This window comes from Vanessa atalanta, chromosome 7, assembly GCF_905147765.1.
Source record: "Vanessa atalanta chromosome 7, ilVanAtal1.2, whole genome shotgun sequence".
In the NCBI taxonomy this organism is placed as follows: domain Eukaryota; kingdom Metazoa; phylum Arthropoda; class Insecta; order Lepidoptera; family Nymphalidae; genus Vanessa; species Vanessa atalanta.
The window spans coordinates 3,622,395-3,649,621 of NC_061877.1; the positions used below are offsets into that span (position 1 = coordinate 3,622,395).

General features: G+C 31.5%; 1 protein-coding gene across 1 annotated transcript in view; it reads right to left on the minus strand.

Annotated features, from left to right (window-relative positions):
• LOC125065308 overlaps window positions 1-27,227 on the minus strand; it is a 278,882-nt gene that overhangs the window by 18,201 nt on the left and 233,454 nt on the right. Inside the window, exons 5-6 of the mRNA XM_047672842.1 lie at window positions 27,057-27,203; window positions 467-547 (exon numbers count right to left, since the gene is read on the minus strand). Coding sequence (XP_047528798.1) covers window positions 467-547; window positions 27,057-27,203 — 228 coding nt within the window. The remainder of the gene's footprint in view (window positions 1-466; window positions 548-27,056; window positions 27,204-27,227) is intronic.

The window sequence follows — 27,227 nt, forward strand, 5'->3', positions numbered from 1 at the left end:
GCGGGTTGGCGGAATACACATGTGGCAGAATTACGTTGAAATTAGACACATGCAGGTTTCCTCACGATGTTTTCCTTCACCGCCGAGCACGAGATGAATTATAAACACAAATTAAGCACATGAAATTTCAGTGGTGCCTGCCTGGGTTTGAACCCGAAATCATCGGTTAAGATGCACGCGTTCTAACCACTGGGCCATCTCGGCTCACTATAGAGCCGAGATGCCCATAGAGCCACATGTGTATTCCGCCAACCCGCATTAGAGCAGCGTGGTGGAATATGCTCCAAACCTTCTCCTCAAAGGGAGAGGAGGCCTTTATCCCAGCAGTGGGACATTTACGGGCTGCCAATGCTAAAATAATAATAATAATAATAATAGATTTCTCGGTATCACAGTTTTATCCTACCTGATATTCCAATACTATAATTTTATTAATAACTACAGGTTATATTTTTTTGTAACTCACCCAGAGCGGTGCGGAAGGTTGTAGCTGCGACGCGAACGCCATTCGGAACGCATCTCCCACCAGTGCGTTCAATTCCTCCGCCTGCAAACAATTTAGGAAAATCTAAGTTATAAGGCCTTTTAATAAATATCATACAATTTTGAAATATCAATTTTCAAATATAAAATTCATTGGTAATTAATTATTTCTTTTGTATATACTTTGATTTTCTCAATGTGTAGCGATGTAAAGGTAACCGTCTAAATCCTCGCAACATGGGATTTTGTCGTCCTATTTAATAAAGAAGAACGTTAATAATTCTTCGAATGTGCTTTGCATTGCTAGTATTCTTTTTAAATAATAATTATTTTTAACAACATTAAAGACACTTGACATAGCTTTGATTGCGCTACAACACCTTCTTAAGATATATCAGGTTTCAAAAATAAATAAAAAATAGAATACCGCCGATACCTTTTTCTATATTATAATAAATTAAATGTAAGAACAAGTTCTGATGTTTCAATTAAAATCTGTTTTGTAACCAAAACAACTGAAAGTAATACAATGTAATAGTAATATGCGAAATTTATCTATAAAAATTGAAGAATTTTACTACTGAAGAATATTCGAGGTAACTAAAATCAGCTACGAATTTCCAATTTAAAAATATGCTTATTAGAACTTTTTCAATATTTCGAGTGTGAACGGTTCTTTTTTTTCTTCATCAAACTATTGTTCCACACACACTCGTGCTGCTGATAAGGTTCTCAGAAACGAATCACGGTGTTATCAATCTACTCGTTTGTATTTTTCGCTGACATTCTATAATCGGGTCGAACAGTAATCAATCAATAACGTCTCCAATACTTCAAACACCACTACAATATAATACCACAATGTGTTCGTAGAAGGTGAGAGAGATTATAATAATAAGACCATTGAATTCTTGACTTGAGCATAGGAACATATCAACCATGGCTTGCTATGTTAAATCTTAATGCAAACAATAATATTTATCATATATAATAATTATTTTGAAAAGCATAAAAATGTATTAAATCAAAATATATGAACATTTTTTTTTTATTTAATCTAATTCGGTCGTTTCAAATTTAGAAGAAGTATCTTAAGACGGTTCATATAACTTTAGCTTAGTCGTTCGACTAATAAAATCGCCTTGTGTGAAATCGCCATTACATTTCTTATGACTTCGCAGTACTTCTACGATCTTACAGTCACTTAATTTATTTAAATCGTGCGGTACTTTTATGACCGAATACAAATACATTTCAACCTTTAACTTTAATTTAGCATAGCGATTTTTCTTTTAGAGAGAATTATTCAGAAATGACTAAAACCTCAAAATGCTCAATATTTATATCTTATACAAAAAAAATACGTTTCTTTGTTTCATGTGCGTACTGTATTATATCAATCAAGTAATTAAGTATTTTATGGATAATGCATACATTATAATTCGCTTGTATTATAGTGATTGGTTATTGTTAGAAACATTGCATATATATTTCTATCATCAAATTTGGTTCATTGGTTGAGCCGTAAAAAACAGAAAGAAAAAAATAAATAAGACGAGTTAGGGAGTAATAAAAGTAGGCGCTCATTATTTAGAACCAGAATATGCGCGGGTGCTTTGAGCAAACACAAGTATCTCGGTTTTGTAGGCGCGACATCAAGGATGTCAAAAGGCACTAGCTTTTGGTGCCTTACACTGTCACTCACATATATTGTTGACTTGTGGACTTGTTGTAAACAACTGCAACGAAATTACACATAATTACGTTATATTTCTCGTTTATTTATTAACTAACGTTATTAAAATATGTGTTATAAATTAATTTGTTTCGTCACTTAATCAAACTTATTTGGAGTATTTTATAAAATATCCTTTAAGATTTTGCATTTCATAGTAAAAACTAAAAGTATTTATTTTTATTTTAAATGCATATACAGGGTTATTGGTAATTCGACGTTTTAACGTTAGGAGGTAATAGGGGTGACTATTTGCGATAATAACCCTGTAACATAATTATTATGTTTGTAGATAAAGTAACAATTGATAAAATCTTTTTGTTATTATACTTAGTTTCAGCTCTCAATAAAACGAATATTTTGTACAAAAATAGTAAGGACTTTTGTAGGTAGGTAATGGTCCGGTTATGAAATCACGATTTACGGTTTTTTTTTTATTTTAATAAACACCACGGATATATGTTTCCATGCATTGGGATCTTTGTTTTTATTAATAAAATTCTAGTCCACGTTTAAAATTCATAAAAAAATAGCTATGCATTTAAACACTAAATAGTACAACTTCAGTTAAGGAACACGTGTTCAATGGATAGACTGAGCTGTATCGTTTAACATATTAAAAAATAATTTATAATACAAATTATATTTAAAGGACATACTACGTAAATTTAATTTAAAGATCATTAAATCTTTAATGTAAATATCTTTAATGTTCTCGCTGAATATTAAAAGCGAATTAAGCTGTTTTCATTCAAGGGTGACTATAATATTAGAAAGGCTGATCCATTATACATCATAATTACCCCTTTTAATCTCATACTGAATAAATTAAATTTAAAACACGAACATACTACATATTTATAAATATAGTCCAGAGGATAAGTGGATCTGAAAAATTCGGTGCTATTCTGTGCAAGCACCATTCAGTTTGTCTAATTGGTCGTTTAATATTGTGTTTCACGGTGGAAATAAATATCACAAATAAACCTGCACATCTCGGACTAAATTCTTTTGATGTTGCTGCTTTTAAATTACTAAAATAAAATTAAGAACATGTAATTATATTAAGGGTGAGAAAACGAAAAATACAATGAAACAAATGAATTATATAACATTGCAATTAAAAAAAAAACACATATTTATTAAACTATAAATTTGAAACATAATATTCCATATTTAAAATTAGATGTAGTAATTCAGTTATTTAAATTTTTGTCACAGATGTTTTTAATGGAAGTCAATATGAATATTATTGTAGTTGAACAATACATGATCAGTCTTGATATTTGAAATATTTTTTCCACCAACTGTAATATTACAAAATACCGAGATGCGCTTTTTAATACAACAAAATTAATTTCAGAAGGTTTTATTCAAGTCTTTGTATAGAAACAGTTATTGTAACGGTACCGATGGAGCGTTGGGGCAGGTTGGGTTCATTTTTATGTTATTCTTAAACCAGTTGTCTTCGATACGATTTCAGCTTTCCAATGCAAATATGTAAAGGAAATTACGTTTATTTTAATTATTATTGGATTAATAATTTGTAAAATAAACACAATAATAATTTCTAAATCATTAATCAATAAAGTAATTAATTATTAATACAATATCGTTTATGTCCACAAACTTCGACCATACTTATAATTAATTATGTTTTTAATAAATATATTAAGTAACTTTCTTGATAATTCTAATATAAAGTACTACGAATCGGCAGACCGATTAAATGATGGCAAATTTAAATAAAATAATTGGGTATATCTATTATTATGGCATATAGAAATTAAACTAGAAGAATTAATTAATCCAGTTTATACAAACTTGTTTTTTGTTTAAGTGATGTATGTAATAATAAAAAACAAGACAAACCTCTTCATAAATTAGTTGAATCTTTGCGATTCAACGAATGAATAAAGTTCTAAAATTAGTCATTCGTCATATTTTGGTATTTCGTTTTCCTTAGCAAAAAGTTCTTTCACCGTTACCTGAGGTAGTGTTAAGGGCGTTATTCGTGTAAATACCATCTACTAACAAATTACTGCTAAATAGCAATACTTTATATCACTATGATCAAGTTTGGAGGGTGAGTGAGCCATTGCCGCTATGAGAAAATGTAACTTCTGATCCGAAGCATATAATCAGTGTCGATAGACAAGAACTTACATTAGATAGGCATTCGTTTAATTGCCTATTTGAATTAAAAACACAATACGATACACAATATCTCAACCTCTCATTTTAATTACAATAAACAAGTTAAGATATGTATAGTAAATCATATTTATGTAAATAATATTTCCACTGATATGTCCCTATTAGATGTGGTAAAATATTTTGCAGTACCAAGATATAACCAGAGCCTAACCAACCAGTATAACCATAACTTAAGCATATAAAAACTCAGTATTCCGTTCTCATATATAAACCATTATAGAAAAGTTACTTACAAATGGTGTTAAAAATTATCTCAGGTTTGTTGTTTAACTGTCATCAATAAACAAATATGGAAACAAAACAAATTTCAACAAAAATGTATACCATCAGTGAACTTGTAGAAAGACTTAAGCGCCAAAATGGTATTTTTGGGAAATTAGATTAAAAGTAAAATCTATACACCTCATTTTCCAATAGCACCATTTTGGTACTTAAGAGTTTATTCCTTTCCCCCGACTATAAAAAAACAATTTTATAATGTCTACGTATAAGTCTAAATTTATTCTCTAACTGATGACTAAGCCTGATAAACAAAGGTAACCAATTATCTAATACCGTTTCCCATTTACTCGTCCTGACTATCGTCCCCCAGCTATAAAATAAAGCTTAATGAAATAGCCGGACCTTAACAGATCGTAAATGGTAATAAGAAAAAACGTAATGTTTTATTCATTGACAAACGTTTTTATGTATCCTACTTTAAACTACCAGAGTAAGTTTATTGATACGTCGTAAAAACAATTTGAATTAAAGATTTACTCATTGAATATCGACATGAGGAATCGTATTTCACGTAGATTGCAATAAAGATATCTATAGTGTATTGAAACCGGCGCGGCGTGTTGTTTCACATGCACAGGATTTTATAGCTCGATTCGTTATATATACATTGGGAAAATCTTTTTAAAAATATATCTAATTATGATAAAGGAGCTGAACCAGTGGATATAACTCTGTGAAATTAATAAAACTGGACACGCAAAATGTTACCCCTATTCTACCCCCTACAATTAAAAAACGTAGCCTTTGTCCTTCCTCTCGACTCAAACCATCCCCGCACCATTTTTTCTCTAAATAGGTTCAGCGGTTTAAGCGCGAAGAGGCAACATACATACATACGTTGACATACATACATTAACAAAACTTGTAATTAATTAATTTATAGTAATATTATAAAAGTTAAAGTAACTCTGTATATCTGTTACACTAAACACGGTTACACTAAACACATCTGTTACACACTAGTCACGGCTAAACAAGTGAACCAACATTGATGAAATTTGTGTAAAGCAACTTTGAACCCCTAGGCTACTTTTTATACCTAAAATTACGATCACACGCGGCAAAAACAAGTATGTACTAGACATCTTTATAAGTGTGATAGATACTAGTAGACATTTCCGTCTTTGTAAAGCAAGGTATTTGTCTCTATTATAAATTTTCGCAGACATTCAGCTTTGCCAATTAATAAATTAAAATTTCATGTTTAATATTTATATACAGGGCATTACATAACATTAACAGCCTGTAAATTTCCCACTGCTGGGCTAAGGCCTCTTGAGGAGAAGGTTTGGAGCGGGTTGGTCGGATACACGACCGCATGAAATGATGATGAAAGCAGGTTTCCTCACTATGTTTTCCTTCACAGCCGATCACGAGATGAATTATTGAACGCAAACTAAGCACTTGAAAATTCAGAGGTGCTTGCCTGGGTTTGAACCCGTAATCATCGGTTAAGTTGCACGCGTTCTAACCACTGGGCTATCTCGGCTCTATAGGGCCCTAATAGGGCATTATGTAATTATAATTATATAAATGATAAGAAAGCGTGGAGTTACTATTCGTTAATTTACAAGAAGGATATATAAAAAAAGTAATTACATTGAATTAGCATATGTAATGATTTCTACATCCAATGAACAAACCTACTTAATTTAATTGGCAGAATTTAGTAATTACTGAGTTTCTTAGTACTTCTCGGTAGAATTTCAAAGGGTGGTAACATTAATTTAAAATTAAAATTATATTTGTACCAATTATAAGCGGTCGAATGAACGTTGTTTAAAGAAGATATTTATTTAATTCATGATGAATATATACAGATATAATTCATAGACATTTGTATATGTATAAGGTAATAACAATATCCTAGATTATCAATTAACTGCCAGCCATGTGTCCTTAATGACACTAATTCATTGTTCGGCGGTGGAGTAGCTGGAAACCAGTACTAGACTATAGCACGTATGTTTATGACAAGTGAACATGTTACGAACAATTTATTATAATTATACTAGTTTAGTTAGTGGTTGAGTGGGCAGTGTGCAGGTGTTTAGTATAAAAAGTAACATATGTAATATTCCAGACTATAGTCTATCTCTGGGCAAAATTACATTCAAATCTGTTCAGCAGCTTTAGCGTGATTGAGTTACAAACGTCCATACAAACTTTCGCATTTATAATATAAGTAATATTTAACTATTTGGAATCTGTGTCTAGTTTAAAATTGCAAGATTTAACGTAACAGCTTTTAAAACACAATTTATGTTGACATATTTTTATAACGGCTATATTATGTTAATGAAGGACTTTAAGTAAAATATTTCATAAATGTTGTATTATAATAACCTCGATTAATCCGAGGAGTTGTTTATTCATTTTATACAAAGTAAATTTTCGACGATAAAACATCTACATCTAATAACAAAGTTACGTGCATTTAATATTTTTCTTTTTATTTTTAGATAGTTTCAAAACAAAATACGCAAATCAAGCCAAAACGAAATTCGACGATGAAGTTCAAATTCATTGAGCCGTGTTTTTAAATTTCGAACACTTAAAATAAAAAAAACCAATGGAACGGAAACAACGAATACGCATAAAATTGTTCTATTCGCCACAAAGGCAATAGTCTATAAGGCCAGACATTGTCCCGGTAACAGGATTGCGATCGTTTCATTTACATTTCCCGGGAAAGGGAGTGGGGGTGAGCCGCAAACATAGTAATTCAATCGTGTGTGATGGCTATGTGCGTAAGAATTGATACCAGATGCGGCTCACGTCGTACAGAGAACTATAGTATTCTAAATAATACTTAAATTATTCAATAGATTCTCAAGCAGTTCGATTTTGAAAGATAAAAACATAAAAAAATTAAAATTTATTGAAATAAATTATTTAAAATATTCACAAAGTATACTATGATTATTATGGACTTAGATTTCGAGGTTGAAGACGATTATTCAAATGGCACTGCGATGACTACAATTCAGATCTATTAAGTAATTTCCACACAATTCTTCTAAGGAAAAACTCAAACTTAGGACATATTTCTCGGAATAGTTTAAAAAATAAAAATCTGGTAAGACAGATCCATAGTAAATAAAAGTTATATCTTATCATATGTACATACGTCTTTTCGCTTCGTGATACGACAGTTGCCTAAGATAATAGATTCGTATTTCGCATTGTTTGCGGGAACGAGAGCCGCGGAATGTTGTTATTTAATACGATTGCTTTTGAGCCTAACAAGGAAACCCGCTATCACAAACAGCTTATTTTCTAAGAATGCTGAATAGGTGTTATACGAAATTATAATATCATATTCAAATTACATTCCAACAAGCTTACCATAAATATAATTACCTATTATTTTCTGGGATATCAAACGCCTATAGACGTCAAAACGATTACGGTAGGTAGGTATTTTTTTGGTCATTCTTTAAAGTGTTTAAAAAAGTACATTGTAGTTCTTTCAAGATGTAAAGATCTTGACTTGTAAAGATTGACCATCAGTAGAAATATTTATTGACCCTTACTGTTATTTATTTATAGGAAATATTTAGAAATTTATTCTTAGGCATTAATAGGTAAGAGTATTTTAAGTAAAAAGTTAACCGAAAAGATTGTTAATGTAAATGTATCTGCTAAGCAAGACTCTTTGCTTGAAAAGAAGATTAGGAGTTTAGTCCACCATTCTGCTCAAATGCGAGTAAGTGGCTATGTGGTAGTGTATGTAAGTGGATATGTGGTAGAATTTCATTCGACACTTGCAGCTTTTCTCACGATATTTTCCTTTCTCAACGCTCGGTGATACTTTCCACCCATTTAAATTATCAGTGGGCTGGTAAACGTGACCGTAAGCTATTTCCTCTCTTTGGCTATTCGTATAATAAAATTTGAACTAAAATAACAACCTAACTGAATCCCTAGAAATATAAAACTACAAGTCTATCTAATATCATTTCATTTTAAATCATTCCATTTCTCCAAAGTCCTATATATATAGTCCTAAAGTCCTATACATAAATAATATTAACAGAAAATAGACATCAAATAGATAACCTTTATTGAGCGAATTGAGCTGGAATACAACCTAAATTTTTACACATTATGTAAATTGAGAATGATTCAACGCAGCTTTAAATTGTTTACACTCGCTTTTCCGGTATGTTTTCTAAAAATAGGCAATCTTAGGGTAGATTTTGTTCTGAACCGCGCATTGCCGGTGGTCAGCCATAAACCGCTTCCTGTCCACTCCCACGCGAACACAAACGCCGGTATTCGTTTTAACATATTACGAAAACTTTTAAAAACAGACTCTTATTCTTGTCCTAGTTTCTTTACAAAAAGACAGCCAACGTATTTATCGTGTTATAAAAAAGTAACGGAATGGTATATGTCATAAATTATTAAATTCAAACGTTGAAACTTATAAATATAAATATAATTATAATCCATCTGTTGTGTATTTAAAATTATTATATATTTTAACGTAAAATGTTGGTTAGAATATAAGGGAATAGAAGACTTTTAAATTATTGGATAACATTTTAGTCTTTTGAAGATTCTTATTAGTCTTTCACGTCATCTGATATTTCTGAAATCCTGAACATCGAACTAACATAGCTTTACTTGTCCCTTGAAATAAATATTTTATCAGCCATATTTTATCTCGGATTTTCAAATTTAGAATATTATAAATCTTCAATTATCTGTAAATAGACAGTCATTGCACTCCTATCCCGCATATTTCGGGACGTATCAAATGTTCGTCTAAACGGATATTTACAAGGCAATAAAATGTATTTTTATCTTTGATCCCGTTGCGACGCGTGCTTCCTTTATTGATATCTTCCACTATTTCTTGAACACATTTTTTTAATCTGACGGTTATATATATCAATACAACTTACACGTGGTTATGCTATATCCGGTTGGAAGGAGAGGACCAGTGTATTCAAATGGAGTTAGTTACCATAATTGTTAGTGCCCTAGTATTAAGTAAGATGATTAACTTCAACAGAATCAATGTCTATGGGGAGATAAAGATTACTTATCATCAGGTAATATAGTATTTTATTTAAGATACAACGATTTTAAAAAAAGTACATGAACTAACAATAAGATTAGATACACTAACATCTGTTCAACAACTATACAAATAGTTTAATCATCATCTTTTCAAAGTTGTGTATCTTTAAAATATTTCTGATGCAGTTTATTTAAATATATAAAGATATTTATTTGATGTTCCCTTTTAATGTTTTTCTTGAAATAAGATATACAGGATAATCATCTCTACATATTGAACAGACGTAGTTCCTAGATCATATTACGTCTAGTTCCAATAAGTAACGCAAAGAAATATTTGTTAAAAATAAACCGTATATTATTAGCACAATAGTGTAATTTTCAATTCTTACTTTAAACTTCTATGCGGTTCGATTTTACGTATAATGGAAATTGAAATGTAACATTTGAACGTTACATGCAATGACACCAAATCTAACGTACAGATAATATATATGATCTATCATTGTTACAGTTTTATTATTTATAATTTCACTATACAAAAACTTTATAACTCTGCTAACTTAATATTTATATATTAATGTAGCCTTCATAAATTTTAAGTATCAATATGAATCTTCTCTGACAAAACTCCCACGTACATGAAAGACGAAACGTCGAATAGTGGGCGTCACAATTGTATTTGTAAGATAGAATTATTACAAGCATACTTTAAATCAAACGAGTTCACTAAACTGTGTACTATAGCCCTTATCATCGGTGTGTCAAATCCATTTTCCTAATAACATTATTTCAAATATCGATTTTCTACTTTAAGATTAAAAACATACGGTTTATTTTGAATAAAACTTAAATGTACATTGTGGCTTAAAACACAATACAAAATAGCATCTATTAACTTTTATATAAGTCTGCAAATGCTGTGACAAGTATTATAGTTGACGAGGTTTTGTCGGTAGTGAGCAATTAACGAAGCAGAGGTTCGATACCGATTAAGTCATTATGCCCATTTGCTACACTTGCCTTTAATAGAGCCAAGTCCAGCGTGAAAATTCTTTTTCCTTTTATATAGTTATTAAATCGACAGGCGCAAGAATCGAATTAATTGCACCCTTTACAGCACAATAACTTAATAAAACCGAGTAAGTCCGATTATTACGTTTAATTAACTATTTTTGAATAAAGAATAATTTGATATATTAGTAATCTATAATAGACTTTAATATCTTGTGAAATTCGTTAAGTTTTTGTTAATTAATAAATTGACTTTTAATTCATTGTAAGTATTATTTTTTCTCACAAGTCATTAATTACGTGACAACCCTATTGGACTCTACTAAAATACGGAACAGTAAAGATTCACTTGTAAACCGTCATGTTACATTATATTGAAATAAATGTAAAGCTACAACTGAAAACTATATTATATTAAGAAAAGAATCGGCAAGAATATCAGTGGCTACTCTTTTCTGCTATTTTGATAACAAATTTTATGTAAATTGAGTTAAATTTATATATGACATACCTGGAAATCAGAAAATACTCAGTCCACACCATTATATAATATTAATTATAATGAGTTATATGCCGTCATTAATATTGTTACTCTAAATTCAAATTACCAATTGTTCGTTTTAAGCTCGGCGGCGGAAAATATTTTTATATAACTAGCATGTTTGACAGATGAAGTTGAGCCACCAGTTTAGAGTTTCTTAGACGAATAAGGTCCAACTTTACTTTAATTGGATAATTTGGAACACTAACACGCTGTTACTATTATTTTGTTCCTTATAATATCAGTATAATAATAAGAAAATATTAGTTATAGTATAATATAGACTCACCATTTTTTATTATTAATAATAATTATTATAATGATTTTTACTGAGGATTTACTAATAATCCTTTTTATTTCGCTAATTTAACGTAAAACATGTGTTAAGTTTTAGAACAAAAATTCTTAAAAAAGTTTATCATCGTTCCTGTAACTTCTACATCTGACGGTTCGTAACCCGTTCCACTTACGCTTAGTATCGAATACAAACATATTCCGTTAAGATACACGTTGCACGAATTAAATCAAAGATACTGAGCAAAGAGATGCAATATATCATTTACGTTTTACTTTTATCTCTGAATGCATTATCGGAAGTATTTTATGATCCGTTCTCTACATATTTTCGTTTTAATTGCTTTTTATCTTTCTTTAGTACGCATTAAGAATAAATGTTATGATAATACAAGATTTAAAAGGTTTATATTGTATGTGTATTTTAAATGACTTGTAAAATAAAAGTACAAAACATTACGATTAAGGATCAGTTTATGTTATACATTAGTTCTACATTAAATTCATTAAGAATATTCAGTCTGTAAAATAATATGTTCAAGAAACAAAATATATTAAAAAGTACCTACTGCTACCAATTTCAATGTCCATAGATATTGGCCTCGAAAAAAATCAACAATTTCTTACATCGCCAAAACACCAGCAACCTTCGAAACTAAAATGCTAATCCCTTGTGCCAAGTTACACTGGCTCACTCACGCTTCAAACCAGAACACATCAATACTGAATATTGATGCTTGATACCTATAAAACGGGTAAACGAACTTGTACAAAACCCTCCCATCAAATAAATATTTGACAATAAAAAGTGTATAGTGTCGGCAATATTTTGTAACGATTATATTAACAGCTTTTTTTATTTTACAATCATTTTAACAATCAATAGATATTATATCTAATAAGGACAGAATATTTCTTGTAATTTGGCATACTCTTAAAGTATACATACAATATGTTTATATACATAGAAGTGTATTTTTTTTTAGCATTAGCAGCCCGTAAATGTCCTACTGCTGGGATAAACTCTCCCTTTGAGGAGAAGGTTTGGAGCATATTCCACCACGCTGCTCCAATGCGGGTTGGCGGAATACACATGTGGCAGAATTTCGTTGAAATTAGACACATGCAGGTTTCCTCACGATGTTTTCCTTCACCGCCAAGCACGAGATGAATTATAAACACAAATTAAGCACATGAAATTTCAGTGGTGCCTGTCTGGGTTTGAACCCGAAATCATCGGTTAAGATGCACGCGTTCTAGCCACTGGGCCATCTCGGCTCATAGAAGTGTATATGTAAAAAATATAGAAAGTTAAAGTACAAATACCACTTAGTATAATACTAATATTATAATTAAAATCTGAAAACTTTTAAGAGAGCCTACTGAGATTGGATAATTTAATAACTTTGACAAATTTCCTCAAAAGTAATAAAGGAAAGGCAAAAGAAATAAAACACGGAAAGGTCTGCTGGGAAGGACGCAGAGAGCTATAAAATAAAAATAACAAACGGGAGCCAACTGACGTGGATACAACTAAGTTCGAATATTTACATAACACAAAACTACCCTGAAACAGATTCTTTTTTATTTATACGAACCAAAACAAGTGTTTGAAGTTGTTTAAGTCAATCTTCGAAATTTAAAATAGGATTGGATTTACAAGAATACTAAACCAAGATATAACACAGTTTGATTCCTCAATCTTGATCTTTCACTTATTTTGTGTTAATATTCCATATCTTCACTCTAAATGTTTCATAACGAGACCCTTCACATACGTTCGTAACTTCATATGAGGACCAAATTTGATCTGTTTTTTAAACTAATTCAGAAAAAATACAATGTGATCTTATATATCATAGCTCCAACAAGATCCCATAAAGGTTTCCATTGAGCCTTTTTTCATGATACTACAAATTTATGAAACCCTATCAAGCATAAATCGTACATCTAAGACGATATATTGAAGTGCCTAATAACTATTCATAAGCAAACCTCGAAGGTTTTCTTATGAATCAAAATAACATGACCGATTAAAAGTAGGAAGTAGGAAGATAAGATTTCTTTTATAATGCATTTTTATATATCACTAGTGACCCGCCCCAGCTTCGCACGGGTGCAATGCTGCCACTAAATATACTACAAAATGTCTTACAACATTCATAGTTTTTCAGTCTTTACACAATAGAATCCGCTTTGTCCCTGCTTTTTAAATCTGTAATATCTTCGAAAATATTCATTTAAATTACACGCCGTAAAGGGCCATATTGATCTATATTAAATGCATAATGTATTTAAGGCACTTCATTGGATAAGGATTAATGTTGTATTAAAAAATAAGCCATTATTTCTCGTAAAAAGTAAAGGATAACATTGGTTATTGTGGGTTATCTCTAAAAGATAGACATATACCATCGCCGACTTTATCGAAGACCTTTTTAAGGTATACGATACTGTAGTACATTATTTTGATATATCTCTCACTTGCAATGTAAGCGCAAAAATTTGTTTATTTACGACATCACTTTGGAAACCTCTAAAATTATCAGTGTTTCTCTACTATGTTATATATATTATACACATAAACCTTCTTCTTGAATCAATCTATCTATTTAAAAAAATCGCCACAAAATCCGTTTTGTAATTTTAAAGATCTAAGCAGATCTAGATACATAGGGACAGACATCGGTAAGCGACTTTATTTTGTACTATGTAATGATGCTTAGGCTTATAAGTAATAAAATACTCTTTTTAGTGTAGAGGAGAAATATATAAGACACGTCTCACGTCTAGACTTTGCGGAGATGAGCAAACAGTGGCTGAATAGCGGCTTAGATCTCTGACTGAGGGATTATGGAGAATAGCTATAAGACGGACAAACAGAAGTAGTTGGAAGTTCGGTTGCTAGGGAAATTTCGAAGTGAATACATTTTATTATAAAAAAAAAATCAATTTTCATAATAGATATAGTTTTGATTCTCGGTTTTATTTGAAAAGAATATAATTGAACTGCACTTACAGTTTTGTTAAAGGATTTTATGATGTCGCCTTTGTCTATACCAGCAATAAAACTACGTATCTGCGGTATCCGTTCAATAATATTCGAAATATTTTGTAGAAAATACAAGTGAATATACCAAAATAAAACTTTTCAACTGCTGATAACTTCATAAACATTAAAAAGAAGGGATTTTTAAATGTTAATCTACATTGTAGTTGTAAGAAGACCACGTTAATTTCTCTATAACTTTCCTCATGATATAATCTATTGTATATTATATTATAATGTGATAATTTACCGTAGACGAATCCTGAATTTAAAAGCAAATGAGATTATATCTGAGAGTTCGTGATATGATAGAGTGCTTACTAAAATTATAAGAAAATAAAACCTAACGTCCCTCCGATCTAAATCCTATACGATTAAACATAATTGTATATATTTGTACAAATCGCTATTAAAATTTTTTGAATTGAGTTAATAAATATAAACATAAAAACTATCATTACATTTATATTTACTTGTTATACTTTAATTTTTTTTATGTATGTTGCCGTGCTATAATATTCATATTACTTGGTTGTAGGACTCTGTGGAAGGCCTCCTGGATAGGAACCACTTACTCATCATATGCTCTAAAAAAACCAGCAATACTTTGTAGAAGTAGCGTCGTGTTTCAGTTTGAAGCATGAGTGAGTCAATGTAATTACGGTTGGTGGCACATAATCGATTTAAGGAATGGTTAATTTTTTACGTTGTCAAATGGGGAGTGTTGATAACTATGTGGCCAATTTGCTCTCAAGACGATCAAAACTCCTAGATAAGATATATAACATATCTGATTATTATAGACATCAAATAGAAGCCATTGTTTGGATTATGGGGATATAGTTTCATAGAACTAGTCAGAACGTGCTGCGAATTAATGTAAGCTAATTTTGTTATGCATACATTTAAGGTAGTATGGGTAGAGATATAGAGTGCAAGATTTTCTTTTGTTTTCGTGACAAAATTTATGTATGTAAGACTACTACAACATCTAAGTACGAAAAATATATGGAACAACGTATGGAATCAGGGATTCATCTCAGTATCAGCCAAAACTTATCTTACAGTTATAGAATAATCGGTAAATCTAATAACTTTTTTTTTTATTTCTTTTGAAGAATTTTTCCATATAATCGTTTTTTCAGAAATTTAATAGACCTTTTTTTCAATAGTAAGTTTCAACCTTAGAATAATATGAAATATTACAATTGTATGAAATATTGACCATTCCTTACATCGCCAATGCGCAATCAACCTTTGAAACTAAGATGTTTTGTCCCTTGTGCCCGTGTCACTGGCTCACTCATCCTTCAAACCAGAACACACAGTTACAATACAGAGTACTGTTGTTGGGCTGACACAAAGCCCTACCACTCAGTTACAATTTTTAGGTTGAATATAAACTCTAACACGATTTTTCATAAAATTATAAATACATTTTTAAAATATAATTAACTAATGCTGGCTCAATTGTTATGATGTTTCGATTTTTAACTTGTTTTCTTGTAGTTTAGTTGTTGTGTTTGTGATCTAAGTTACTATGATATTTCTAGGATCGCGGAGATAAAATAAAAAAATATATTGATGCACATTTTAGCTGGACCTAATCATAAAGCATGGTGTAATCCGTACCGATACATACAGACATATGGAAACCATCATGACAACCAAAGGCTTTAACTCTGCGATTACGGAACCCTAAACAAAGAACTTTTACTGTCTAGAATAGCAGCCACATTATCCAAAGCAAACAAAAAATCTATCAGAAAACATTCTCTCACAAACCTATAAGCAACAATTTCTATTGTCTCGGCAGGCGGTAATATCGAACAATAGTCGTGATTAGCTGACGAGTGATAGAGACGGAACTATAGCTGCGGCATATTGAGTGAGCGAGACATAACTATCAGGGTGCAAGCATTGCATAAAAGCTTGGGAATAAACAGTGCTAGTCAAAGGACCGTGTATTGGTAAGACACATACATATAAACAATTTCAAACCAATTAATAATTTATTGTTAAACGTAAAACAATGATGTCGGAAAAAATAACACATATAAACGTGTATTAAATACTAAGACATATTATCTAGATTTAATTTACTGAGCCGAGATGGCCCAGTGGCTAGAACGCGTGCATCTTAACCGATGATTTCGGGTTCAAACCCAGGCAGGCACCACTGAAATTTCATGTGCTTAATTTGTGTTTATAATTCATCTCGTGCTCGGCGGTGAAGGAAAACATCGTGAGGAAACCTGCATGTGTCTAATTTCAACGAAATTCTGCCACATGTGTATTCCGCCAACCCGCATTGGAGCAGCGTGATGGAATATGCTCCAAACCTTCTCCTCAAAGGGAGAGGAGGCCTTTATCCCAGCAGTGGGACATCTACGGGCTGCTAATGCTTAATTTACTACTTTAAAATTACACGTATTGTTACGTTATTGAGTAATAACGAATTTAATAAAAAGTAAATGTATGTAATCTTTGTAAGAAAAATATATAAGACAAGACGAGGAGTCAAAATCAAAATTACTTTATTCAAGTAGGCTTTTACAAGCACCTTTGAATCGTCATTTAACAAACTATATTAAGTGAAGCTACCACCGGTTCGAAATCCAGATTACCAACCGAGAAGAACCGGCAAGAAAATCAGTAGTTACTCTTTTTCAACATTAAAAAATATGATAATAATAGTCAGGGATTTGTTTCAACAAATCTGTAGATAAAATCATCCAAATTTGTCTTACAATTTTAGAATAATAGAATCTAATAACATTTTTTTTTTTTAGGTTGAATAAAGAAAGTTTAACCTCAGCTTAATTATTTAAGTGTATTTGGACATAAACCCTTTTGCAATTGCAATGCAATAATTGTCAATTTTTTTATTTGTATTTTTTATCTTAGAATTATATAAAAAAGGTACTATTATTTTATTGTTAAGGATCATAAAACATATCGATGTCAAAAAACAATTGAAATTAAATTGCATACCCAATATAGATCCTACACAGACTAAAAATTACAAAATCTCCTTTAAATTCACTAAAAAAATAACTACAAAGAGGCTTATAATAAACTCAAAGAATGTCTTCTCAGCAGTTTTAAAAATGCTCTCTCATTCGACTTTTTATCACAGACCTATTTCAATTTAAATTAATCATTCTACTTTATGAAAAAAAAAATCAAAAAATTTTTTTAAAATAAGTTCCTACGTAAGGTAAGTTGTGTATTATTACAATGTACTCAACAAAACCAACTATTAAAACATTACAGACTAAAAAAAATAAAAGCATGTGTTTGGGCTTTACTATTTAACAACAGACAAAATGAAACCATATAAAGAGAAACAATAGCATTGTATAAAAAGTGAATGTGGCAAAAACTAAGTATTATATTGTATTGTTAACGACGACACAAAAGCGATAATTAAAAGATCAGGTATAGTTCGGACCACCCGCTACTGTTGCTAGGGCTAGCAAAACTGCATAGTATAAATTAATGTAAAAAAATTCTTTCGGATTTCTTGTGGGCTTTGTCCCGCCTTTTATTAACAACAACACATACATTACTCTGATCCCAATGTAAGTAGCTAAAGCACTTGTGTTATGAATAATCAGATGTAACGACGGTACCACAAACACCCAAACTCAAGACGACATAGAAAACTGATGAACTTTTTCTACATCCCGGGCCCTCGGAGTGGCGTACCCATGAAAACCGGTGTACACATATCAGGTAAGATGGTGACTACCTACCACCAGTTGGCCTATTTGCCAGTTATATATTAATAAAAAAATACAAAAAGTAAAAGTATAAAGACAATTACATCGTCACCACGTTGAAGAGTTTTATTTCATTTTGTTTATTATTAGAGTCGACTTGCTGTCCGTAACATCGTTTGCAAATGTTTAATATGGAGATTTTAGTACAGTACAGTTGATTATTCCTTGGGAATTATTGCGTTTTCCCAGAAAACAGTTGCATAGTAATGGTTGTATAGATACATACACATACATTACATTTACAATATTAAAGAATGTGTAACTGTAAATGAAGTTATACTCACGGTTAGTTATTTTAATTTTAATATAATTTTTATTCATTTGCAATACATTGTTTTCATAAATATGTAAATATTTGTACTCTATGTTATATATCTCTGATACAATTTATTCTATCAAGATCACTTATTCATGTTCCTTCTTTGACCTTTATCCATATTTCTTACTAAATTTGTTGGGTTGATAAGTTTATCATAAATATAATTTTTTTTTTTTTTATAATTTTTTTTTCTTCTAAGCTTAAAACTATACACGTGTACATAAAGAGAGTTTGATCTACTTGTAATATGTACCTTGAAATTGAATAAAACAAAATTCCTTATTCTGTCCGCTTATTGGTATACTTCTTATAAAGTTCGTTTTTCTTAAATATTTTTCTTTTATTAAGGTTATTTTCATCATTCATATTTATTTGCAATACAGTGTTAAACATTATTGAAAATATATTTACTGTACAATAAATGTCATATAAACTTTGCCATATAAAGGTTTGCCGTTTGAGATAATGCGAGATAATTGAATCCAAGCATACAAAATACGTACTTTTACAGTTAGGATATAACACGTGGCTTGATAATAATGATTGTGTAACTTATTGTATAACATATGAAACATTTTTAATTTATTAAATTATTTGAAGACATTACGTTTAATTCAAAACCGTAACACGACTGAGTAAAGAATATTTTGATTTGATTTGAATTAACCATGTAAATCCGGGATGGATATGTACAGGTATAACTATAATTACTCTGCAGTAAAGTGGCGTGACGGAAGAAGCTCTAAATCTTTCCTTTTAGAGAAGTGAAGGCATTAACGCAACCAGAAATATATACGAATATATATGTATATATATATTCGTAAAAAAGCAAAGAAAGGGATTATGATTTTATCGTTCTATATACGTTAGTTGTTGTATTTATTCGTTCATCTGTAAAAACTAATCTGGATTATATTTTGACAAACGATATAGCTTGTCCCGTAATATATATGTATATATAATCGCTGAGTACTAAACGTCTATTAGTAGATTGTACATCGTTTAGAAAATAAAATGAATTAATGTATTTTAACGTAATGATGATGATGAAATTAATTAATGTATTTTCAGTAAGAACTTTAATATAGACATGTTTGAATATGAATACCTTTTACATTTAACATCTCTATAAAATGTTATATGCATTTATTTGATGAATAATTTAATATTTACCTGTCCGATAACCCTAAGAGTAAAATAAAAAACAAACCCTTGCTTGTCCATTATTTTAAAAAAGTTGACAAAAAGGGCACTAAAACTGATTTTACGATTTTTTTTGTCTACCTTACCTTCTTGTTTTAGACCGATTGAATAATAAAGTTTGAATTGTTTTACAATTAATAAGTTTGCAATAATATTAAATAAAATATATGTGACCACGAACACTGCAAAGTGCTCGAAACGTCGGGATGTTAAAATAATTAATATACGCGATTAAATCCGTTAAAAACTAGTTGTATTTCAATATAAAACTTTACTTAAAGTATGTAAGTATTTGAATTTGAAGTATTTCGCAGTTAAATTAAAAGTCTATAAAGACGGTTTAATTGTTTAATAACTTTCGCGGATGTCATAAAGAGTTCGTATTTAAGTGGCTCAGAACAATAAAAGCTTATTAGTATGATAATAAACGAGAAGTTTCTATTGGAATCGCTCAACGTTTACAAAAGAGATATGCATACCAGGGGCAAGCTCCCACGATACGGCGCGCGGGTCAATCACACTTCACAGCATAAGAGTAACACCAAGCACACAACACCATCAATCACTTTGTAACACAAACGAATGACACTCGTATTCCAACGAATAAATATTTCCAAACGCGAAACACGTCCGTCCCGCTCGAATGCTAAGCTGCAACTGAGTGGTAATGCGTCGCTGAGAAGTTGAGAACTCGTTTCTAAAGCCTTCATGGTAAGTGGCGCAAGCACAATGAGAAACGCGAGCGCCCGCGCACCTGTGTCGTAAATCGCTTTTTATTTTTGCCTGTACTCACGAGGCGACGAACTTTTCTGCGAGCCGGGCGATCGGTTGATGACCCGCGCTCGAATTTAATGAGTCCTCGGCGTAGGACTCTAATTTACATTCAATACAATTTTAATTCCAAACTCGGTTCGAATTTAGCTTGGTTTCTGATTGCGGGTAATTCATCAAGCGTGTTTTGTCATTCGTCATTTGATTACGCGACGGCTGAATGGGATGACAAGAGTTATGGTTCGCGAAGCGAGTTTAAAAGGAGCTTGGTTGACGGCCGGTGATCTTAGTTATGCCAAGCTCGAGCTTTGGAATGTGGCGGCCGCCCTCGCCGCAAGGTCACGTGCTAGAATGCGCGCCATCGCCTACCATCTACGAGTCTGACTTACATTTTAACCATATCATTATAACGTCTACAATAATCTAGATTGAATAAGAGATAATGATCGGTATAAAACAATTTAAAGTTTCGTTTCCAAATAATAATATGTACCTAATCGTAAAATAAAATTAAGTACTTACCAGGGGCAATGAGTACATTTATTTAATACAAAATTAGACGTAGCTATTTTGAAATTAATAAATATAAATCATTTCACGGGCACGCGTTGTTATATCTGACACTAAGCTGAAACAATTATTAAACGTCGTGACGAATGAAACTAATGGTCATACACGGCATGCAGTTATTTAATCCGATTCTCGTACCGATACGATGTCGACGTTATAATTTAATATGATAATCTTCTCAACAGAATAAATTAATATTCTGATAAAAATATATACAGTTTGTGTAACAAAAAAATAAACGAATGTATAACTTTAGGAAAAGCAAAGAAAGGGTTTATGATTTTAACGTTCTATACACGATAGTTATGGTATTCATTCGTTCTTATGAAAACCCTAAGCTAGAGAATATATTATAACAAACGATATACCTTGTTCCATGTGAAATTACCTTTGTGATGTCATTTAAATATCAACATCGGATACAAGGTAAACATAACCAACCCAAAAATTTAAAAGAATGTATTGAGTTCGGTATCAAATTAATGGTATAAATTTATTGCTTACAAATTTGTAACTAGTGTCTTTGGGGGTTGGTCTGAGATGTTAGGCATAAAAAATATAGCCTATGTACTTTTTGGAGTTCAAGCTTGCTTCATACGAAATTTCATCAAATTCGGGTTAGACAATAAGAATAACATACAAAAACAGAATTACTTTCGAATTTATAATATAAGTATACATATATCATGTTTTGTGAAAGGTTGCAGTTGGGATTTAGAACTTTTAAAATTGAGAGAGATGTACATACATTGATTAGTGACAGTAACGCCTTGTAAATATCTCACAGCTGGCTTAAGTAACGGAGAAAGCGATAGAGATACTTACTGCTGTGAAACATTTTCCTGTAACCCCTTTACAGCGCCACCTACCGGATACCAAATAGCCCATTAAGAAGCCCAGTTAATCATCAAAATTTCATTAAAATTGGTCGACTTAGTAGAGTTCAGTGACAGCTGCTTTACTAAGAAAGCTTCACTTTCGTAGTAAAGCAACTGTCATTCCATCCACTCCAATATGTATGATCTCCATAGATCCATACATATATATTTTAATTTATACTTTTGTATAAATTTTATATTACAATAATAATATAAATTTTACCGATAAATGCGGTAAACCTTTCGTTGTGTCTCAGCTAATTAACAACGTAAAAATATAGTACAGATTGACTTGTTTTGTTAATCTTGTATGACGAATACTCTATCGATTCAAAGACAAAAATATTATTTTTATTGAAATGATGCATAAAATACAAAAGTCCTTTGAGTGCAAAGGTTTATTTTGTATTTAAGGAACGAAGTCGTAAGCTGAGAAAATCGTACGTTATAAATAAATCAATCGTAGCGCCATCATCGCGTGCGTGTAATCGCCTTACGATAGATACCAAGTGGAATGACTGTACAAAAGCACCAATTCGTGACAAATCCATTTACGATATCTGAAAACTGGTTTTGTACGCCCGTCATATTTTAAATATAGGTTTCTACGAATATAATATGTAATCATTTTATGGTGTCATTTGATTCGTTGATCTAGTATGCTGCCGTTTCCGAGATCCCGTATTCAAATTCCAACTTGGGCCACTAAAATATTTTTCGGTCGAGATAGCCACAGCAACAGCCATACAAAAACAAAATCACGTAAACTACTTAGACTTGAATACATAATAGAAAAATATACTTTATTCACTCCTACAAACACTTGAAAAAACTTTTGAACCGTAATTTTCTGAAAACTCCATTTAATTTAAATGTACCCCCGGAATATAGATTCTACCTAGAATAACCGGCAAAAAAACTATAAAGTAATACTTTTATGATAAACAAATTAAATGTTAATAAAATACATACATATTTGAGGAGAGCATATTCCACAACGCTGCTCCAATGCGGGTTGGTGGAATAAACATGTAGCAGAATTTCGTTGAAATCAGACACATGCAGGTTTCCTCACGATGTTTTCCTTCACCGCCGAGCACGAGATGAATTTTAAACACAAATTAAGCACATGAAAATTCAGTGGTGCCTGTAGATGTAGATGTACTTGTTCTAACCCCTGTGCCATCTCGGCTCATTAAAATAAAATACAATCAAATTCAAATTTATCATTCGCGATAAATTTTACGGACGCTAATTCGCTTTTGTACATTATAAATTGCTAATTTCAAGCACACGTTATACGCTAGTATTAATAAATTATTTAAACAACCATAATAAGGACTCGTATCCGTTTTATTTAATCCACTCTCCGCCGTAATTCTATACTGTATATGAAATAAAGTAACGTTCATTGTACGAGCTATAATGATTAGGTTCCGGTTTTAAATTAAGACGAATAAGGGGAAATGACGCTGTAGTTCCCTTTCATTCTGTACCTGGCTATATGAATTTATCAATATATTTTGCGTCAGTTTACATGCTGAAATACAAAGTTAATATATACTAAGAGATAGTTAAGTTCTTTGTAGCCGTTAATAATTATTGTATATAACGCACGGAACAGCTTGGTTTATTAAACTCCAAGTATTTTCCTCAACAAGAGAGGAAACCTAAACCCAGTAGTTTTAAACCTAATATTTACTTGTATATATTTTTAAATTGTTTCTTTACTACTTCTTTCCTCCTGCCTTTATTCCAATTTTTATTTGGGGTCGGCGCAGCGTGTCTTCTTCTTCCATACTTCTCTGTCTGACATCATCTGACAAATAACATTCTTTCTAGTCATATCGTCTTTCACACAATCCGTCCATCGTTTCTTTGGTCTACCCTTTTCTCGATATTCATCCACGTCCATGCTCAAGACCTTCCTCACAACATGGTCCTCATTTCTCCGCATAACATACCCATACCATGACAGCCGGCTTCCACATTTTACTACTTATAAAAATATTTATTCTTTATTCCAAAGCGACATAAAAGTTCGAAAACCACATCTACATCAAGTTGCAAATAGACTTCACCCCTTTAGAAAGACTCGTCAAAGTGGATTCGATAAATGTAAACAAATCAAAATGGGTCGGTGAAGTTAAACGCTTGCCGTACGAATATTGCTGAAGTAAGATTCGGCCTATGTTTGCAATCCTATTTGATGTGCCGCCCGGCGAACTAGCGTCTAGTAAGGCTTCATGTTGATCTAGATAGCGATAGGATACTATTTATTTTGCTATATTATACGCTGTAATTGCGTTTTAATGATCATTTTAAATCGGTAAAAATAATTTAAAAAATAAATAAAGGTATAAAAATGCGTCAAGTATATAAACCAGGATAATTAGTTTGTTTGACGTGTCAACGATGCTGTTTTGTAGGTTAGCAGTATATTCTATATTTATGACTTCCCAGTTTAAGTTAATGTTAATGGCACGCATTCATTGTTTTCACTGTGTATAGTGTCAAACCTTAATTAAACGACAATATACAAATATTAACTATATATATAATTTTATGATACTAGACTGTGTTCAAACACGGAAACTTTGATTAAGATTCATTTATTCTAGCACTGATTAAATTATAAATAAACCCTCAATTAAACATAGGCCCAGAAACTGACAAGGAATATTTTAAATGTATAATTTTCTCAATATGCTATTTGCTATGCAATATCAGTATTAAACCATCGCCTACTTCAATACAACCGTTACCTTAGTTCTGAGTACTAGTCACGTAGAAGTTTGGTCGCAATAATCCCAAGTGGAGTAGTAACGGATGGGGTTTGGTCCAAGAAGGAAGTTTACAGGAGTCTGACAGGACACTCAGACATTTGTCTGTTAAGACTTGTACTATTTAAAATATTTGTAAGATGAACTTACTTTGTTATTACATATTTATATACATTGTAATGTATTTTAAGCTTTATATACACTATCATGCGTAAAATGTGCGAATGTCTACCTCAAAACAAGTTACGATAAAATTTGGAAGTTATAACTTTTTGGTTCGAACTTTATAACGTGACTTAAGTCCTATGTCTTGTAAAGTTATTAATATGAAGTCTTAAAAGATTTATGTTCTATTTATACTTCCAAAAATGACATATTTTATACAGATTAATGTAAACTCTATGTCAGAGGAAATTCTCATTTACAAATATTTAGCGCAATGTAAGTCATGCTTTATTTCTCAGATGCTTTCAATAAATCAGGAAGCCAGTCACGAGCTAGCAGCGACTACTCGCTTACTGTATTTATCTGCCGTTTATATCATTTTGATTAATGTCACTTTTAGAAGATTTTCTTATTTAAAAATTGCTTCTATTTAAATACAAATGATAGATCTGTAACAAGGACGTTTTTGCGGTTAAATTTGATATATTAATACCGCAAAAACGGCTATCTGTATATTTTAAATTATATTCAATAAAATTAACGAATTATAATCTTATGATATAAAATATATGATACATATAAAAAGTCATATTTTTATGACTTTTTACATCCTTTTTCTTGATGTGTGTTTACGACATTTACGACGTCTAAGACGGCTCTGAGGACGGCGGCAGGCGGGACTGCCTCGTAATGCCGTATGCATGCAATACAAGAGGAAGAAGGAGTAAATATCTAGACGCAATGAGTGTGTTGAAATTTATCTCTGATAAAAAGAATAATCTGATTTGTATTAAAACCGTAAACACTTTGAAATGTGTGGCTTGTAGGAATACCTATTAAAATCGAAATAATACGGAACCCTTATTAATCCAGTCTTGACTCGCAACTGACTAGTTTTTAATATAATATAAAATAATTAAATTATTCAATTATGAATTTGAGAAACGCAGACATATGTGGCGTAAATCAGAAGAAAATAAAACAAAAAATATTATTACAAATTAATATCATTTCAAACCATATAATTTATACTTATATCTTACTCGGTGGTAGGGCTTTATACATGTCTGCCTGGATATGTACCATCCACTCATCGGATATCCTACCGCTAAGTAGGGTTGTGTTCCCATTTGAGGGTAAGTGAACCAGAGTGATCTTAGCTCCCAAGTTTTATGACGCATTGGCGATATAGAGAATGTTTAATATTTCTTACAGCGGTAATCTAAGGGCAGTGGTGACCACTCACCAACAAGTGGCCCATTTGCCCGTCCGCCTACCTAGACAATAAAAAAAACTAAAATAAATAATGTAAAAACACTCTAATTACTTTACGTTTTCATCTTATCAATGCAGTCCTCAATAAACTTAAAACGAGTTCTTATGCTCAAGATTTAGAGTGCTTCTTTCATAGTATTTATATTAACGGCTATAGCTTAAGCTTCCTTCTCAGAGCGCTTGTGGTCTAGAGCAATTTTGGCTCTACTTATATATATACTTACTATAACTACTATAGAAAGCCACCAATTAAATCAATAGTGAACAAATTTACGCATAGATTCAAACTTAGTTTTCAGAATTGTCTCTAAATATAAATAATCCTTATTTAAAATTAATTTATCGTGATAACATTTATCTTGTTTACATTATATATATTTATAAATTAACTATTTCTTTCAACATACAAGCCCATGCAACCCAGCTCCCCCCCAGGACACTCGTATCTTTATATGATTTCCCCTGAGTATCCGGGCAAGCACCACAGTGTTTTCATGTGATCTTTTGCATTTATAATTCATCTCATGCTCGGCGGATAAAGAAAACGTCAAGAGAAAATTTTGTCACGAGTTCATCCAGAATGGAACACCGTTGTAGAGTAAGCTCTCTGCCCAGCGGTATGACACGGCTGTTACCTTACTTAAACTATATCATTACGCACCTGGTCAGGCGTATCGGTCTCGAACGCGTGGCAGTACTGATGCGTTGGTTCGGAGCGCGGCTCGCGAGCCACGAAGGCGAAGAGGGCGCGCGCCGACTCACACGTCGCATACGATATCCGCCGGAGCGCGTGCGACATGCGCACACTCTATGAATGTATAAATTATTATAA